The sequence below is a fragment of the Podarcis tiliguerta genome (genome assembly GCF_965153285.1).
Source record: "Podarcis tiliguerta genome assembly, chromosome: 13".
In the NCBI taxonomy this organism is placed as follows: Eukaryota; Metazoa; Chordata; class Lepidosauria; order Squamata; family Lacertidae; genus Podarcis; species Podarcis tiliguerta.
Genome location: NC_139546.1, coordinates 23,829,881 through 23,848,037, shown reverse-complemented (window position 1 = coordinate 23,848,037; position 18,157 = coordinate 23,829,881). Strand labels below are relative to the sequence as shown.

The 18,157-nt window shown below is 47.3% G+C and overlaps 1 protein-coding gene and 1 long non-coding RNA gene across 3 annotated transcripts in view; one reads left to right on the top strand and one right to left on the bottom strand.

Annotated features, from left to right (window-relative positions):
- The window catches only part of FTSJ3 (FtsJ RNA 2'-O-methyltransferase 3), a 37,904-nt gene that overhangs the window by 16,693 nt on the left and 3,054 nt on the right, over positions 1-18,157 (top strand). The window contains exons 14-21 of one of the 2 annotated variants that reach the window (XM_083408578.1): positions 957-1,068; positions 1,448-1,541; positions 2,174-2,333; positions 3,880-3,968; positions 4,751-4,853; positions 5,424-5,607; positions 5,800-5,894; positions 6,679-7,209. In XM_083408578.1, coding sequence (XP_083264704.1) covers positions 957-1,068; positions 1,448-1,541; positions 2,174-2,333; positions 3,880-3,968; positions 4,751-4,853; positions 5,424-5,607; positions 5,800-5,894; positions 6,679-6,877 — 1,036 coding nt within the window. In that variant the 3' untranslated portion in view covers positions 6,878-7,209. Of the gene's footprint in view, positions 1-956; positions 1,069-1,447; positions 1,542-2,173; positions 2,334-3,879; positions 3,969-4,750; positions 4,854-5,423; positions 5,608-5,799; positions 5,895-6,678; positions 7,210-18,157 lie in introns of those variants that run through there. The other variant, XM_083408579.1, reaches the window with a different exon arrangement.
- On the bottom strand, positions 14,081-15,898 carry LOC310662047. Its single transcript, XR_014504225.1, has 2 exons — positions 15,440-15,898; positions 14,081-14,385 (listed from the first exon to the last, which is right to left on the bottom strand). It is a non-coding gene; the product is annotated as an uncharacterized lncRNA (long non-coding RNA).

Sequence of the window (18,157 nt, the reverse complement as noted above, 5' to 3'; positions counted from 1 at the left end):
ACTGTTCTTAACCTGAAGCACCACTTTAGCTAATGGGGCCTCCCGCTGCCACCGTGCCGCCGGAGCCCGATTTCTGTTCTTATCCTGAAGCAAAGTTCTTAACCTGAAGCACTATTTCTGGGTTAGCGGAGTGTGTAACCTGAAGCGTATGTAACCTGAAGCGTATGTAACCCGAGGTACCACTGTATTTGAAATAACCAAGTAACTGTCGCCTCCCAACTGCCACTTCCTTTCCGCAACATCATTTATTGAATGTGAATGCAATGTGCTGGAAGAACATGTATCCCCCTTCTGTGGAAAAGAAGGATCTGAACTCGGAGAGGGAGAAAGAGAAAGGGGGTAGGGGCTGGGCGGCTGGACAGTCAGGTGAAGTTATTACCTTGAGGGTCTGCTTTCTAGAACAATTGCTAGAAACGGGGGGAAAGACACCATAAAAACCCTGACCTAGAAAGCCCAGCTTGCCTTTATTCTGCTCCCATCCCTGGAGATAAAGGAATTGTTTTGGTTTTGTTTTGTTTTGTTTTTAAAGCTGCTTTAAACAGTGTCAGACCATTGCTCCATCTAGCTCAGTACTGTCTACACTGACTGGCAGCAGCTCTATAGGATTTCAAGCAGGGGACATCCCATCCCCACCTGCCGATACAGGGGACTGAACCCGGAACCTTTTGCGTGCAAATCAAAAGCTCTTGTCAACGAGCTACAACCTCCCCCCCCCCCAAATGCTCAAGGCAATCGGTTGTGGGCAGATATTCTTCAGTCGCCCGTTAACCCTCAATATGCCTCTTAGGAGGGATTTCATTATCCTTTCCAAGTGGGAATTCCTGGTCCTCCAACAGCAGTAGGAATACACCTGCGAGTCCAATCTCCCTCCCACCCATCGCCGGTGGGCTACAGGTGGATCTGCTGTGTTTCCAGTGCTTCGAGCTCTGCTGGAGTTCTGGCCAATGTGTTTACAGGGTTGCCGAGGAAGAAGAAGAGGAGAGCGCCGAGGCAGAGAACCCACTTTTGGTGGCGCTAGAGAGCAAGGAGGAGCGGCAGGAACATCAAGCAAGTCTGTGGTTTGGCAAGGTGAGCATCTCCTGATATGATTCTTTGGCCTCCTCCATGACCAATGACGGCATAGCTCAGGACTGGGTGACCTCTGGCCCCGCCCAGTGTTGCTGAACTGCAGCTCCCATAGATCCCTGACAACTGGCCGGGCTTGAGGGGGCTGATGGGAGTTGGGAGTTCAACAGCAACATCCGGAGGGTGGCAGCTTCCCCACCCCTTGGTCTAGTGGGAACGCTAAGAGCATCATTGTTGGGGGTGTCATGTTAGATTGGCTCAGCTTTCCAGATGGGTGCCCTGCAGCTAGAGTAGGCAGCTAGCTATTCCAGGAAGCAGCACCTTGTTTGGACAAGGGAAGCTTCCAGCTGTGCCCTTGATTTTTGTGTTTTCTGCTGGCCAGGAAGCATTTGCTGGGATTGATGACGATGCTGACGAGGCACTAGAGATTGGGCAGGCGCAAGTCCTGTCCCAGAACCAGGCAGAACCTCCCCCAGGTAAGCCACATATTTGAGCCTGAAGGATGACAAAATCTATCCGTTCCTTGAGCGACTACATGCAGACTTCCAGCGTCTGCTGATTTCAGGGGTGACAGCAGAGCTAGCAACTTCTTGAACAGTGGTAGGATTTACATTGCCTTCAGTAACCAGAAGAGCTAATAATGAATCCAGGATTGAAGACTGATTTGCTATCACAGAAAAGCGTGTGACTATAGACTGTTGATAAGCTGTTGGTTTTTCACACTCTCACCATATACGAAGGGATTTTATATACCAATCTTGGCATCCGTGTACACTGGTGGAGGAAGAGGAGGGGGGAACGCACTCCCCCTGGCAGCATAATCCCGGCAGGGCGGCCCCACCCCCCCGCATGCCATGCCCCTGTGTGCGGCACACCCCGCCCCCACGACGCACGCCAGCCGTGCCCCCACCTACTCTCCCCCCCCGCCCCGGTACTGGAGCATGAAACTCCATCACTGTCCATGTATGTGAATCTTGACTCTCTGGGGCTGAACCTCCTTCATTCCCTCCCCCCACTCATGTTTGCCCCAGGCCAGTTAGTTCAGGATGACTGATGGAAGGCGAGGGAGAGATTTTTCTCACCCTGTCTGTGGTTTTCTCTTACGCAGCCTCCAAAAATACAAAGAGGAAAAAGACACAGCCCCGGACTGGTGCTGCGCTCGAGACGACACTCGAGGTAGGCCCAAAGCCTGAAGGTCCTACAGTTGCATCTGAGGAGAAGGGTTCTGACACCGGGGAGAGTGACAGCAGCGACAGTGATGACGAAAGGTGAAGTCCTTTTTAAAATAAATGTGTATTTTTTAAAAAAATAATTTTTAAATTTTACATACCACGTGAACATCTTTCAACATACCAACCACACTGCTCTAGAAGATGAAGTCACATTCCTGTGTTTTAGCCCAAAAAGTCCTTCCGCATATTGTCGTGAGATTTTGGTGGACTGCACATGCTGCTGCTCTAGGTTTCTTTAAAAAAATCACTGTTTTTAAGTGCTCTCTTTCCATTGCACTCTCTTGCTTAATCCCTGTTGCCTCACTTACACAAATCCTTTTTAGAATCACCTTCATCGCCTCCCATGATGTTGCAGCTGAGATCAAAGTAGGATTTTAGTTCTGATGAAATGCACCCAGCTACTAAATCATGCTGTGGCCAAGGATCAGTGGGATTGCTGCTGTTCCCAACTGTCTTCATCTGCTGCTGTATTGTTATGTTTAGTTTTTGTATTATTGTGTTTTGAGCTGCCTCTGGGGTGTTTTTTTTACAAGTAAAGGTGAGGTATAAATATTTTCAGTTAAATTGAAAATATAGCAGGGGAGTGCTGTTTGTTTAGAGACATCTCCTTAATTTGGTCAGTGCGACTTAGCCGCTCTATGCATTATTTCATTATTTCATTTTTAAGGATGCCTTACCTCTGAAGAGGATTAAACATTGTGCAATGGTGCAGCTGCTAAATATTTGGTTCTCTCAGGTTTGACAATCATCAGACAACAGACAGCAGAAGATGAGTTTTAAAACAATACAAAAAGGGGGACACCTACTTCAGAGATCTACTCCTCCAGCCCGGTCAGCTAGTTGGAACAAAATGGCCTTCAGTTATTTCTGGAAAGTGCTGGTTGTGGGGACCTGTCATATCTCAGCAGCCATGCTGCTCCACAGAACAGCCAACACCGAACGTTACTGTGGAGCAGGCTTCTGATAACCTTGGAGCTGGAAGGAGAAGCTCTCTGGCAGAACGCAGTGGCCCACTGGGTAAACAAGGGATGCAGTATTCCCTCAAGGCCTCTAAGATGTACAGGGCTTTACATGTTAGTACCAAAACCATCTTGACCTAGTGGAGGATCAGCAGCCAGTACAAATCACACAAGCGAGGTGTATTATGTGTTGGCAGTAGTTTGTCCCCACAAGCAACCTAGCCACCATATTCTTCACCAGCTGCAGCCTCCGGACCAACCTCAAGGGCAGCCCCACACAGAGTTCATTGCAGTAATCCAGTCTTGAGATTAGCAATGCATTCGCAGCTATGTTCAAAGGATCCCAATCCAGCAACAGTGACAGGTCATTAAAAAACACTCCTAGCCTCCAAGGCCACTTTAGCCTCCACCTAACAGAGCTGGATTCAGGAGCAGGAGCGTTGGTGGAGATCCCAGAGAAGTAAATCCCAGAGTTCCTGGGAGTTCCTTTCCAGCTGTCCATGTTGCTTAGATTTTGGTGAGCAGTATGCCTAATGTGACATTTCTAAGGCTTATTTTGGAGGATGTGGATGGGACGTGGGAGCGAAGGCGTCTCATAACTCCCTACTCTTTCCATGTTTCAGGGAGCAGCCAGCCTCACGCAAGGGAACAAAACGGCTCCGGTCAGAGGAAGAGCCAAGAGGCATTGAGGTGGTCCCCATTGATGATCCAGGTGAGGATGAGCCAAGAATGGGGGCTTTTGTATCCTGGTTGCTTCCGTTTCCTCTCTGAACCTCGGAGCTGGAGAAGCCGCCTGGAAGACAGTCTGAAATGTTGTTGTTGCAGCTGCACTCACCCAGCAGTTCGTTTTCTTACCCCAACAGTTCCCGAAGTGTTAATTTTTGCAGTATACTTGAGCTTCACACAACTTCTGTAAAAAAATGAAGAGATTTAGAGCAGTATACAGCAGTTCTTTCCTGCTGTTTTCATGTGGGACTCGTAGAGGAACAGAAGCCCGCATATGCAGAAAGTGCGTAGTGACAGTGTCCAGTGATCTGAATGAAATTTAGGTATGTTTAGCCTGTAGAAAAGGAAGTTTGAGAAGGTGATATCACAGCCACCTTCAAATATGTGAAGATGGACCCTGCTTGTTTTCTGCTGCTACAGAGGGTAGGACCCAGACCAGTGGATTCATATTGCACGAAAGGAAACTCCCATTAAGCATTAGGAAGAACTTCTCTGGCAATAATTCAACAGTAGAACAGACTGTTCCAGAATGTGATAAACTTTCCTTCACTGGAAGTTTTCAAACAGGTTGTGTGACCTTCTGTTAGGGATTATGTAGTTGCGATTTTTGTATTGCGCAGGGTTGGACTAGATGAGTTTCGGGGAGCCCTTCCAGCTCTAGAGTTCTGATTCTACTACTGCTGCGGGGTGGTTTATCAGTCCCAAAGCCACAGGGAAGACTTAACCCAATATTCCCCACATCTGAATGCAGCCTTTGTCTCTCTGCAGTGAAGCGAGCTCGTATTCTGGACCCTGAGGGCCTGGCACTGGGCTCCGTCATTGCCGCCTCCAAAAAAGCCAAGAGGGATTTGATTGATGACTCTTTCAACAGGTAATGGAGAGTAGGGAGGTGTTGCCAAGTTTCTCCGTGTCCCTCATCACCTTTTGCATGTGAGCATGTTCCACTGCAGAAGTGTGATACTTCAAGACCTTGCACCCAGAGCTGCAGCCTGACGCACAGATGCTCTGTTACACTTTAATTACCAGGAGAGATCACCAGTACATCAGACCCCCAACTGGAGTGAAAAAGTAGATAGCTTATTGGTACTAAATGCCAAGGAAGGTGGACAGTAAAGCCTGCTATTTGTGGGGGTAGGAGGGCTCCAACTGCAGCTTTAACTGGAGCCGGCTGATTTGATCTTGACTTATTTTGGCTACTTTCACCTGTGAGCCGTTAGTCCTGCTGCAATTGGGTCCTCCAGTCATCCCCGATGTGGTAAAGCTGTGAAGAGTCTCTGCAAGAGTCCTTGTTCTGAGAGCTTGCCTTCTTTGAGCTAAGAAGCACACTTGAAAAGTTTCCCCATCATAAAGAGTGAACTGTGCCTCCAGTTTTAAATTTAGGGAGGGGAGGGAAGCAGGTGCATGTTTTGATCTGCCTGCTTACTGCTCTTCCTGCCCCCAGATACACCTTCAACGAGGAAGAAGACGAGCTCCCTGAGTGGTTTGTACAGGAAGAGCACCAGCACCGGCGCAAGCCGTTGCCCCTGGATAAGCAGACGGTGGAGGAGTACCGCCAGCGCTGGCGTGAGATCAATGCCCGGCCCATCAAGAAAGTGGCGGAGGCCAAGGCCCGCAAGAAGCGGCGGGTAAGCAAGAGAGCAAGCTGCCCGTTCACGCGCACAGAGTGGGAAACTGCCCTTTTCCAGATCAGAGGATCTGTCCATCCTTATTGCCTTCTCTGACTGGCAGCAGCTCTTCAGGTTTATGCCAAAGCCCACAGGAACCCTGCTTGCCTGCCCTCTCCCTCAGTGCCCTGACTGCTCTGTCCTTCTCCGCAGATGCTGAAGAAACTGGAGCAGATGAAGAAGAAAGCAGAGTCGGTGGTGAACACCGTGGACATCTCTGAGCGCGAGAAAGCTGCTCAGCTGCGTAGGTAGGTATTCAGCTTTGGGGGGGGGGGAGGTGTTTCCTGTGGAGAACAGCAGGGTTGCTACGTGAACCCCACAGGGCTCGCAAAGGGAGATTCTGTTTCCTCTTGAGGTCTGCAGTGTGTAGATATCACAATATTCTTCCAAATGCAGGGAGGGGTGGGGAACCTGAGGCATTTTTAGATGTTGCTAGGTTACAACTCCCATCAGGCCATGCTGGCGGGGCCTGATGGGAGTTGCAGTCCCACAGCAGGGCCGCTAGAGCCACCGTTCCTAACCAATCACAGAGCGGCTTCCGTAGCGTTCCCAAACGAATGAACCACCAAGGGTCTGGGGAAAGCCAGGCCTACTGTGCTTCATGTGGCTAAATCAGTCCCCTTGGAACCTGAGAAACTAGTTATCTTGTGCTGATAACTGTCTTCTTGGGGCCAGGCTTCTAGGGTCAGATTTCCAGACAGAGATTGGAGAGCTAGCATGGGTGCAGTGTTAGCAGTCTGGGAACTCAGGAGACCATGGTTCGAATCTCTACTCTGCCATGAAGCCTGCTGGGTGACCCTGGAACACTCACTGTCTCACAGCCCAAATTTACCTCACAGGATTGTTGTGAGAAGAAAGGGAGGCGCGACAACCTTCCTGTTTCAGAGGAATGGCGGGATATGAATCGAATAAGTAAAATAGCAACTAAGTAAACACAAGAGACTCTGGAGCAATTGGTACAGGGTTCCGAAGAGAAGCCTTTCACTCATAACTCCCCACTTTCCCTGTGTCTCCCCCCACCTTCCCCAACAGCATTTACAAGAAGGCGGGGATAGGCAAGGAGAAACGGCAGGTGACCTACCTTGTGGCCAAAAAGGGCGCTGGGCGGAAGGTCCGGCGCCCTGCCGGAGTCAAGGGCCACTTCAAAGTGGTGGACAGCCGCCTCAAGAAGGACATGAGAGCCCAGAAACGCAAGGAGCAGAAGCCAAAACACCGGCAGCGGAAGAAGTGAACCATTTTGTCCAGCCGCTTCGTGGTTGCTAAGCAAGCACGCCTCTTACCACCCTTGAACATGTCAGAATCTCGAACTGCGCCCCAGGAGTCTCCAAGCAGCAGCTGACCAGGCTTGTTGAGATGTCACATGGAATTTCAGAATTCCTGGCGCTTGGTTTGGTGGCTGGTGGCGTGAGCTGTATGTGCATTGGGACAACGTTGCCTGGGCGCATTTTCTTGCTATCCTGGCCCACTTGCAGCTCACCAGGCGTGTCTGTGGAGAGGCCTCTTCATGAGTTACCTCCCTTCAAGGTGTCTGCCCTTGGTTATTAAACATTGTTTTCTCATGAACTATTCTCTGGCTGCTTTTATTTTTCTTGTCAGTAGCGCTGACACTCTTTTAGAGTGGTAGGGTGTTCCTTGTATTACATCAAAGACAAACATCCCTCTCCCCTTTGTTCATAGCTTTGATTGACTTTCCCATTTACAGAGGTTTGGCACAAGATCCCAGGCATGTTGGGAGTAGGTTCCTTAATGGATCAAGCTGTTCAGGGATTTAAAGCAGGCGTGGGGAACTTGTGGCCCATTATTATCGTAGATCTTTGTTTACATGTCCTTAACCTGCAGGCCCCAGGTCAGGTTATAGCAATTAAAAACCAATTACTGTCCCTGGAACAGGGCATGCCTGGAAAACAAACTTTTCCTTTTTCAAAGGCTAAGGTAAAGAGGCATGTCTTCAGCACTGTCTGAAAGCTGTATCATGAAGAAGCCAGATTTACCTCTTTGGGGAGGGAATTGACACAATTCTGAGGGGAGTGGAAATGCCACACTTAACACTCAGGACAATCTGTAGGCTATCTTTCAGGTATTTGGGGCCTCCTCCGTTCCCAGAGTTCCCTGCAAAATAGAGTTGATTTGCTAAACCACTGTAGCTCTATGAAGGGAACAGGGGCCTCCGAACAACTCTCAGCACCCTTAACAAACTACAGATCCCATAATTCTTTGGAGGAAGTCATGAACTTTAAAGCATCATTCTGCTTTAAATGCATACTCCTCCACTGATTAAATTGGAGCATCCTGTTTTGGGGGGCCCAGAAAGATGCATGTCCCTGTTTCCTCCTGGAACATGTTGGAGGTTATGGAAATGAATGGTGTGAGTGTAGCCTAAGCCTGACACACAGACAGTGCAGCAGGCCAGAATGATATTGGCATCCAATCACATGTGCAGATTTTGAAGCATTTGGCTATGTTTCCTAGATTCTCACATTTGCTCTGCATTTGTAGAATAGTTTCACAGCTTTCCCTAGCAGGGATGGTTATACTTACCACTTCCACCTTTCACTCACGTCATTGGCACCAGATTGAAATCTCCATTGGCATGCAAAGTTGGGCAATCTCCTGCCCATTTGCTTCAGGTTCAAATCCAGACGCCACCTCCCACGCTCAGCTAAGAGATCTTCTGATGAGGGCGAAGCAGGCTTAACCTTGCGGGAAGTTCCAGATTATGTCATTTGGGCACCTTGGACTGCTGCAACATCTGGGCACATGATTGGATGTGGCAAGTCTCAAAACAGGTTGTGTTCACTGATGCATTCAGGTCAAGTTCATAAATAAAGACGGTAGAGTCCATTTGTTAGGGCTTTGAAATAACAAAATCTGGAGAGAGAAGGACCCCACATCTTGCTGTTTGAAGTTACAGGGCAACAGCAGTTCCTGAATATAGGAGAAGGGTTAGGGTGTTGGACTAGGATGTGGAAGACCAGGGTTCAAATCACAACATAGTCATGAAGCTCACTGGCTGATCTTGGGCTAGTCACCCATTTCCCAGCCTAACCTACACCATAGGTTTCTTGTGGGGATAAAATGGAGAAGGGAAAAATCTTATATATCACATTGAGCTCTTTAGAGGATAGGTGAGATATTAATGAGAGCTAACAATAAATGCAGAATTGCTGGGTGACAAATCAGAGCAACCTTTCCAACTCTAGGAATCTCAGCCCAAAGTAGCACCTGCCAATGGCCAGGCTAAGGGAGGTTATTTTCTATAAGCAGCACACTTCAGAGCTAGCAGAAAGTGTTTATCTCAAACTTGCTGGAGTAAAGACAGGGCCGATTCCAACAACAGGACAAGGAGAAAATGAAACACTTGGGTTTCTGTTGAGATCAAGTGTTCCCTTAAACAGTACAAATAGTGCCTGAAAAACCATGCTTCTGAAGTCCTGTCTGAGCCTTGTAAGACTGACAGCAATCTTACTATTCATATCACCGGGAACAGCTCGCAAAATTCGGAGGTGAGTGACTGAATAGCGGAACTATCATGAATCAATGAACTATAGCGGAACTATTCATGAATCAATGAAATCTGGCAGCATGAGACAAATATCTATTTCACAATTCACATGTTTACCTGAGCCTTCACAGCCACATTGAAGACTCCTCGCTTGAAGGGAAGCACTGTGGCCCTCTGGTTCCTGGTGCCTTCTGGGTAAACCCAGATCCTCAGCTGCATAAGAAAGGGGGAGAGGAAAAATGACCACAGATTAAAATGTGTCCACGGACCACATCTTTGGAGATCACAGTGAAATGTTACTATTTCCTCACTTTCCGGTGTATTTTGGCCTGTCACTCAAGCTGCTAACGGTCTAGCTGGAAACCAGTTAGAAAATATGAGACTGCATCAGGACTGAGGATATGCCTACCCTGAATGCCCTTCTGCCCCCAGGAACGGCTGCAGTTCCTCAGCAGGGCAGATTCTTTTCTCCTTTGTTCCCTGGGGCACATGGCTCTAAAGCCACATTCGATGGGCAAAAGTCTACACTGCCGCCTTCCTCACCTGCAGGTGGGTCAGAGACAACCATGTTGCAGACATACAGGCCTCAGGCAGAGCCATGAGCAGTCATGGGCAGGCCCAGGATGGAAGGAGGAGCAACCAATGGCCCGCGAGGACCAGGAGAGGGAGAAATGTGTGGTTAAGATGGTGGGGTGTTGAGGGAGGTGTCCATGAGGGCCTGTCCAGATCTCAGTGATGATGAAGAAGGAGGAGACAAGGGCAGCCCTGAGGGGTCCTGGGCTTAGATAAGTGGATGGAGGGGGTGCGTGTCCTGCAGCACACCCTCCTTTTCCTTCTCCCACACTTAATCTGCATCAAAGTCAGGAAGCAGAGCACGATGTCACTTGCTGCGCCCCCAACCTTCCCCCCAGGACACCCATTCCTTTGATCTGGGCCTGGATTATGCTCCTGATAAAATTCGCATCTTTTCCAATATGTTTCAATGCAAAATTCTGAAAGCGGCAGGCTAGCAACATACCCAGAATATCGAGAATGGACTGGTGGTTGGCAACAACCGTATACGGCCTCTTGGTATTCAGATTCTCGGAGCCCTGAGCTGTGATCTTGACGCCAAGTAAATATCTGACTTGCCGCATCACGAAGCAAAGAATCCTGCAGGGGGCAGAGAACAGGCAGGCAGTGTGGACAAGGAACTGCATTTATTTGCGTGTTCATACCTTGCCTCCTAAAAAACCTGCTGTGTACAAAATACAATATAAGAGATGAATTACTGGGAAGAAGGAAATACAATCCCCTCCCTGCCACCTTCAATTGTCGCAACTCCCACTTTGCTGTTGAATCTCTAGGTCACCCAGCAGGTCTCTGAGGAAATAGTCCCAGCCCAGAAATGGCTGCTAAAGCTGCCAGTTTTTAGTCTCTCGCAGACTAAGATAGAGATGGGGACCCTGTGGCTTTTCCTTGCTGCTGGACTCCGAATCCCATCAATCCCAGCCAGTGTGACCAATGATCAGGGATGCTGGGAGCTGTAGTCCAGCCAGATCTAAGGGTTTCAGCTTCCTCACTCCATGCTGTAAGCCACATTCAGGCTCACATTTTGAGGGAGGGGGTAGGATTGTCCTCCCCACATTGCCCCTGCATATACCAGTAGGCATATTGTTACACCCCCATCCCAATCTTACAGCAAAGTGAAATTTCAGGGGTCTCTGCACTTACCCAATCCTTTTGGGATTGAGTTGAAGTAGAGACTGTGGTGTCTTTATGATAGATAGTTTATTTGCACATACATACAACCTGAGTTTGGGGAATGGGATTCCCAGCATTTACAGTCCAAGAGAATCTCACGCGTCTCCCATATGTGCAAAGTGTCTCAGACTTTAAAGAGACTTCAGCCATGGCTCTGCATCTCTCCCTCCCACTTGCAGACTTGAGAGGACGTTTCTTCCCCACCCCCACAATGTGCTGATCCCACCACGCTCTCAAGCTTGCAAAACTTTTCCCACCCCACCCCAACTGTTCACTTACATCAGCCCCACGGCAATTCTGAAACTGAGAGCCAGTGTGGTGTAGTGGTTGAGAGCAGTAGTCTTGTAATCTGGGGAACCGGGTTCGTGTCTCTGCTCCTCCACATGCAGCTGCTGGGTGACCTTGGGCCAGTCACACTTCTCTGAAGTCTCTCAGCCCCACTCACCTCACAGAGTGTTTGTTGTGGGGGAGGAAGGGAAAGGAGAATGTTAGCCGCTTTGAGACTCCTTAAAGGGAGTGAAAGGCGGGATATCAAATCCAAACTCTTCTTCTTCTTCTTCTTCTTCTGTATTGTCTTTGCTAACAAGCCCCCATTTGCGGCTGGCACAGCCTCTGCTTTGTGGAGGTCTGGTCTTTGATTCTCAATGGCTTATCTTCCAGGGGATTCCCTGGTCAGGAGGGGGAAACAAAGCAGGTTTAGCCTGTATTTTTACACTGGTAAATCTAACATCCAGTGGTTCACCTTAATACTCAAAGCACTGATTGAAACCCAAAACCCAAGAATTTAAGGGAGGATCTGTGGGAGAGTGCTCCGGGCTATCTGCAGCCAAGCGTCCCCCGGTAAGCATAGCTCTGGAAAAGGCATCCCCTTCTTCTCCAGGGTGCTCCAGCGACATAAACCAACTTGATTTATGCAAACTAGCCTCTCTTGACACAGCAAAAGGAAAGAGGCATTGTAGTTCTAAACTACTATTTATTTACAGAATATTTACAGACAACAGCATTATGGCGTCTGTTCTCTCCAGCTCTGAGAACAAATAGGGCAGCGTTAAAAGTGAAGGTACAGTTTCACAGACACACACCGGAAGAGAGGTAAGACAGTCTTCTTTTCTCAGGCTCCACTCAGACAGGCGTGTGAAATATACCAATCATAAAATCAGCATCGGGGAGCTTGAAATTCTAACAGGATCTGGAACCCAGGAATTCAGGGGACTCATGGCACCCCACACACCCACAGCAGTATGTATGTCAATGGTGAGAAGGGCTCTCAGGTGCATAGAACTCCTTTGTGGGAGGGGGATCCTGGGCCAGTTGGGACTACATTTGTGTTTAGGACTTCCATGCACATATGTTTTTACAGGGCAGGGTACTCCACCCAGGACTCTAACTCCTTTACTTATAATTATGGGGAGGGTGGCTGATATCTGCCCACGGCTTTCTATGCCTTAGGCTGCTGTTTATGGTCCAGGAGCAAGGCTATTAACAAAGGTGATGGCACCAATCCTACTTGTGGAACACTCTGAACTATTGCTGTGGGTTTGTAATACTGATCTCTAAATCAGATTAGTTGCTTGGACGAGAGTGTGAGCACCACAGCATTCAACACTTGTTATTCCCAGGAGCTGGCACTCAGAGACATATTGCCACCCAGTGCTATTTTTATAGAAAAAGAGGTGCCAGATCTCACTATGAACACCTCTCTTGTTCTCTTATAATGTCAATTGCGCCCACCCAAGAGGTGCCGGAAGTGACCTGTCCCTCTTGTTCGTTAACCGCCTTCCGCACATGGCCGTGTCCTTCAGGCACCTCGGACTGCTGCAACATCTGGGCAAATGGTTGGACATGGTAAATCTCAAAACAGACCTTGTTCTCCTGGTGTGTTGAGGTCTTACACCAATGGGTTTTCTAGAAGCATTCCAAAGACTCTGCTTGGTGACTCCCCCCCCCCCCGCAAAGGTCCTTGGTCTCAAAAGGAGGAGAAACTATGTCAGCACTGAGGAGGAGGCAGGTTTAGTCACTTTCTGAAGACTGTCCCTGTCTCCAGGTCTGGTGTAGTGATCAGGTGGGATTGCTATGAGGAATTATAACATTATAATTATAAGCCATCTGTGTCAGCAATGAAAACATTGCGTTGACTGGGTTTAAACTATTTTGATATGATTCTTGATCAATCCACACCTCTGCATCCCTGTTCCATTTCTCTTTCTTGACAAGTCACATACTGCAGGCAGGCATCCTGGGTCATCAAAGATAGTGGGCAGCTTCTTTTAATGTAGCTTTTCTGATATGTTACTCTTAGGATGTTAATCTTAGGGCCAGGAAACAGATCTCACATGAAGGTGATAATGATCACTGTCCTCCTGGCCATCCTTATCATGTACAGTGGTGCCTCACAAGACGAACAGAATCCATTCCGCGAGTCTCTTCGTCTAGCGGTTTTTTCGTCTTGCAAAGCAACCCTATTAGCGGATTAGCGGATTAGCGCTATTAGCGGCTATTAGCGGCTATTAAAGGTTTAAGGGATTAGTGGATTAGCTGCTAAAAGGCTATTAGCAGCTTAGTGCCTTAGAAAAAGGGGGTGGGGAGCGAAAAAAAATTGCAAGAATCGCAAGACATTTTCGTCTTGCGAAGCAAGCCCATAGAGAAATTCGTCCTGCGAAGTGCATTGAAAAACAGAAAACCCTTTTGTCTAGCGGGTTTTCCGTCTTGCAAGGCATTCGTCTTGCGGGGCACCACTGTATATTGCTTGTTTATCACCTCCCGGGGTTGCCAAATGCACTCCTTTTTAGTTCTGTTTTATTTACCCCATGCTTAATTAGTTTTGGTAGTTTAACTTTGCCCTCACGTGGGGTTTGTTGAAATGCTCAGAAGAAATCTGAATGGTTCTTACGAACACTCTGTAAAAAGTTCTTTTGTGAATAAAACGACCTGGGCCAGAGGGTGGAGACACAGATTATTATACGCACCCTTCCCAGAGTCTTGCTGGTTCAAGCCTCTGTGTGTATTCTTATTAATCAGAGTTCAATCCTTCCTTTACTTTGGGAACGCCTCAGTCTGGTCTTGACAAGAAGGATAGAAGTATCAACAAGGGTCTCCCATGTGGCTTTAAGGTGCTGCTCTGCAATGGCAGGTCAATGACCAAGAAGACTGGTGCCATCCATGACTTAATCATGGATGGGAGAACTGATCTGGCATGTCAGTCAGTGGATTTTATTGTTTGTAGCCAATGGCCATCACAATACAGTATGAGAAATAAATCATGCAATTACAAAACGAAAGAGATTTCATGCACCAGACCAGGACAAATCTACAATGTCCAAAATTCAAAACATTCCTTCTAGTTAGCATCCCTGGGGTCTGGCACTACCTAGAAAGGTTGCCCTTATCTTTGTTGCCATGAGTGTGAATAGTGCCACCCTATAGCTGATGCATTTATCAGCATCTGCCAGCAGACATTTAATTTTCAAATAATCTGGTTGACCTTCTAGGGCGATCTGAAAAGGGGAGATAAATTTAGCTCTGAGTGAATCATACAATGGACAATATAAAATATAGTGTACAAGATCTTCAATAGGCCCTGATCCACATATACAAAAGCACTCTGATTCTGAACTGCCAGGGAGAAAACATCAGATGAAGAGGAAAGCTCCTAGCCTATATAATTGATATAAAGACTGAATAGGAGTCCTACCAAGATGCAGCCCTGTTTAACTCCCTTTGCTGTTCTAATTGAACCAGATAGAAATCATGTCCTGCCAAATCAAATTTTAATATCAGTGTTAGTATAAAGTTGTTTCCCAAGATATATCCCACATGAACAACAAACAACACATCTTTCAACATAACAACCACACTGCTCTAGATGAAGTCACATTCCTGTGTTTCAGTCCAGATAGTCCTTCTACATATTGTCATGAGATTTCGGTGGATTGCGCATGCTGTCCTCTATTTCTCTTGTGCTGCTGCTCTACGTTTTTATTTTTAAAAAATCTGTTTCTAAGTGCTCTCTTTCCATAGCACTCTCTAGCTTAATCCCTGTTGCCCCACTCACACAAATCCCTCTTAGGATCGCCTTCACCGCCTACCACACTGTTGCAGTCTGGATTTCATCAGTATAACTGAGATCAAAGTAGTCTTTTAGTTCTGATGAAATGCACCCATCTATTAGACCATGCTGCAACAGCAAGGGAAGGAAATTCCAGCAAAAAGATTTCTCAGGTGTGTCTAGTAACTGCATGGAAGCCAACCCTCTGAGAATGAGCAGTGGTCAAGGATCACAGGTATTGTATTGTGGGATTATAACATGAGATTGCTACTGTTCCTACTGTCTTCATCTGCTGCTATATTGCTTCATTTGCTTTTGGTATTATTATGTATTGTGTTGTGAGCTGCGTCAGGTTTTTTTTTTACAAGTAAAGGTGAGGTATAAATATTTTCAGTTAAATTAAAAATATAGCAGGGGAGTGCTGTCTGTTTAGAAACATGTCCATAATTTGGTCAGTCATTATTCATTATTTCATTATTTCATTTTTTTTAATGCTGCCTTACCTCTGAAGGAATCTCAGGACAAAATGGGCAATAGGTGTGCTTGCCATTAAATGTCCCCGTCCTTTTCTTTTCTTTTAAAAAAAGCAGTGTGGTGGTAAGAGCCTGATGAGGACGTCGACATGACAGGAAGGGGAGTTTAACTCTTCCTTCCCATGATATCGTTGCAACGAAACATCCTTTGCCACTGGCGAAGCTACTATGCCCATGGGAATGATGGCTGTTTGAAAGGAAAAATATGTCAGACAGTAGCACAGGGAGGAAAGGGTTAAACTCCTACCCCCATCCATGCCCTCTTGTCTCTCAGCACCCGCCCCAAGCTGCTACCATTTTTGAAAGTGAATGACGACACTGGCCAATCTCTGCTGTAGAATAAAAATTCTAAACCTGGTAATCCATCCTCTGAAGCACAATTCGAACCCTTCCCTTGATTTCCAAGGGCACTAATAGCAGGATTAAACACTGTGCAATGGCATGGCTGCTAAACATTTTGTTCTCTCAGCTCTTTGTCCCCATTTCCAAACAGACTGGGATCTTGCCCTGGAAGATGTGCAAGTTCTGAGTGTATGTGCTGTTGGTCAATCACCATATGAAACATGTAATGAGATCAGTTACAAAACAGCACAACAGTTGAGTTTTAAAACAATACAAAAAGGGGGACACCTACTTCAGAGACCTACTCCTCCAGCCCGGAAAGCTTGTTGGAACAAAATTGTCCTCAGTTATTTCTGGAATGTGCCGACTGTGGGGACCTGTCATATCTCAGCAGCCATGCTGCTCCAGAGAACAGCCACACCAAAAGTTACTGTGGAGCAGGCTTCTGATAACCTTGGAGCTGGAAGGAGAAGCTCTCCGGCCCACTGGATAAATAATCAATGCAGTATTCCCTCAAGGTCCCTCATCCTAAGCTGTACAGGGTTTTACGTATTAATACCAAAACCTTCATCCAGAGGCATAGCAAGGTCAGGTGGTACCTGGTGCAGATTTATTTATTTTTGTCAACCCCCCCCCCTCCATACTTACTGTTGCAAGTGTTATTTTCTGGTTTATTTACTTAACATTGTTAGTAGAAGCACTTAAAACTCCCACCCAACTTTGTTCTCACACCCCACCTCTCCCCCTGTGCATTCCAAGGTTGGGGTCCCGAATTGAGGGAGCTTTCACTTCTCTCCTTCCCTCCCCGCCTCCGCTTGTTTGCCTGCCTCGTTCCCGTCCTCTGCCTGCCTGCCTCCTCCAACAGCCTGGGAGTGCAAGGCAATGGTGCACTGTGTGCCCGCACCTCCCAAGCCTCCCCCGAGCTGTCAAATCGAAGGGGGTAGGCCGCTGGCAAAGGGCCGCAGCTCCCCCCGTTCCCCCGACAGCTTGGGGTAGGCTTGGGAGTCGCGGGCAGGCAGTGCACCGAATGTCACCCCCCTCAGCAATGACACCCAGGGTAGTCTGCCCCCACCGCACCCCCTTCCTATGCCTCTGGTGAACTCCAAATCTTCAGATCTTGCTAAGTTTCATCTAGATCAGGGGTTATCACCGTGGTCCCTACCGCCCACTAGTGGGCATTTCAGGATTCTAGGTTGGCGGTAGGGGGTTCTATGGCACAAGCTGAATCCTCCTTCCTTTGAGCACTGGTGGGTGGTAAGAAAGATGCACTAGTGCGCGGTAGGTATAAAAAGATTGACTACCCCAATCTAGATGTTGAATAGCCTGGGAGACAAGATGAGCAGTCGTCCTCAGTACCATTTTTCAGAACTGTGTGTTTCCATGAAGGGTCAAAACCACTGAAAACAAGCACAGTCTATCCCAGGCAGGTCCATGAGAACCATATTGTGATGGATAATACTGAATGCTGTTGACAGGTCCAGCAGACCACCAGAGAAAAGACTCCCTGGGTCTAGTTCCTAGGGTAGATTGTCTAGAGCAGTAACCAAACTGTGGCCTGTGAGCTTCATTCAGGTGGTCTATGCAGTGTTGGTAAAATTAAAAATCATACAGCATCTAGCACAGCACATTATAATTGCTACAACAGGCAGAAAAATCATTAAGTAGCCTGTCAAGCAATATTGAAGTGGTTTGAGGGCAAAAAAAAGTTGGGAACCACCAAATCCATTTCAGTACCAAAGTCAGGCCAGAAGTCAAATTGAAATTTATCTTGATCCTCCACAAACCTTTGACAGGGAGACACCATGGCATGCTTGCCCCCAAGACTAGCCAGAAATTATCCAATATGGTGAGTTCAGACAGGGTCCTTTCAACAATCTTACAACCATGTTCTACAACAGTTTTCTGGTAGAACTATTCACCCACTGAAGGTACCATAGCCCATTGGCACACACTTTTCTTATGCGCTTGGCCAGCATAATCATCTGATGAGTGAGGGTTAAGTGTGCAGCTGATTTCCCTAAATACTTTATCCTGTCCACATCCTCATACAAACCAGAAAGTACATCTGAAACTACTGCTAATGTGGTGTCCAAATTGGAACAGATGTGAGTGATTTTTTTTACCCATGAAGAACTTTGCAATCTGGTCACAGTGGCTTACTGAGTCCTGGGATCCAGGCTACGCTGATGTGCTCCAATTGCATGCATTTCATTTCAATCTGATATCTGCTACGTTTTGAAACCTTTGGAGGTTTCAAAACATGTACTCAAACATGTACACATGTAATCAAACATATTTAAATTGGGCTTCAAGGATGGCCAGCTTTTTCTCTGCACCTTTTAATAT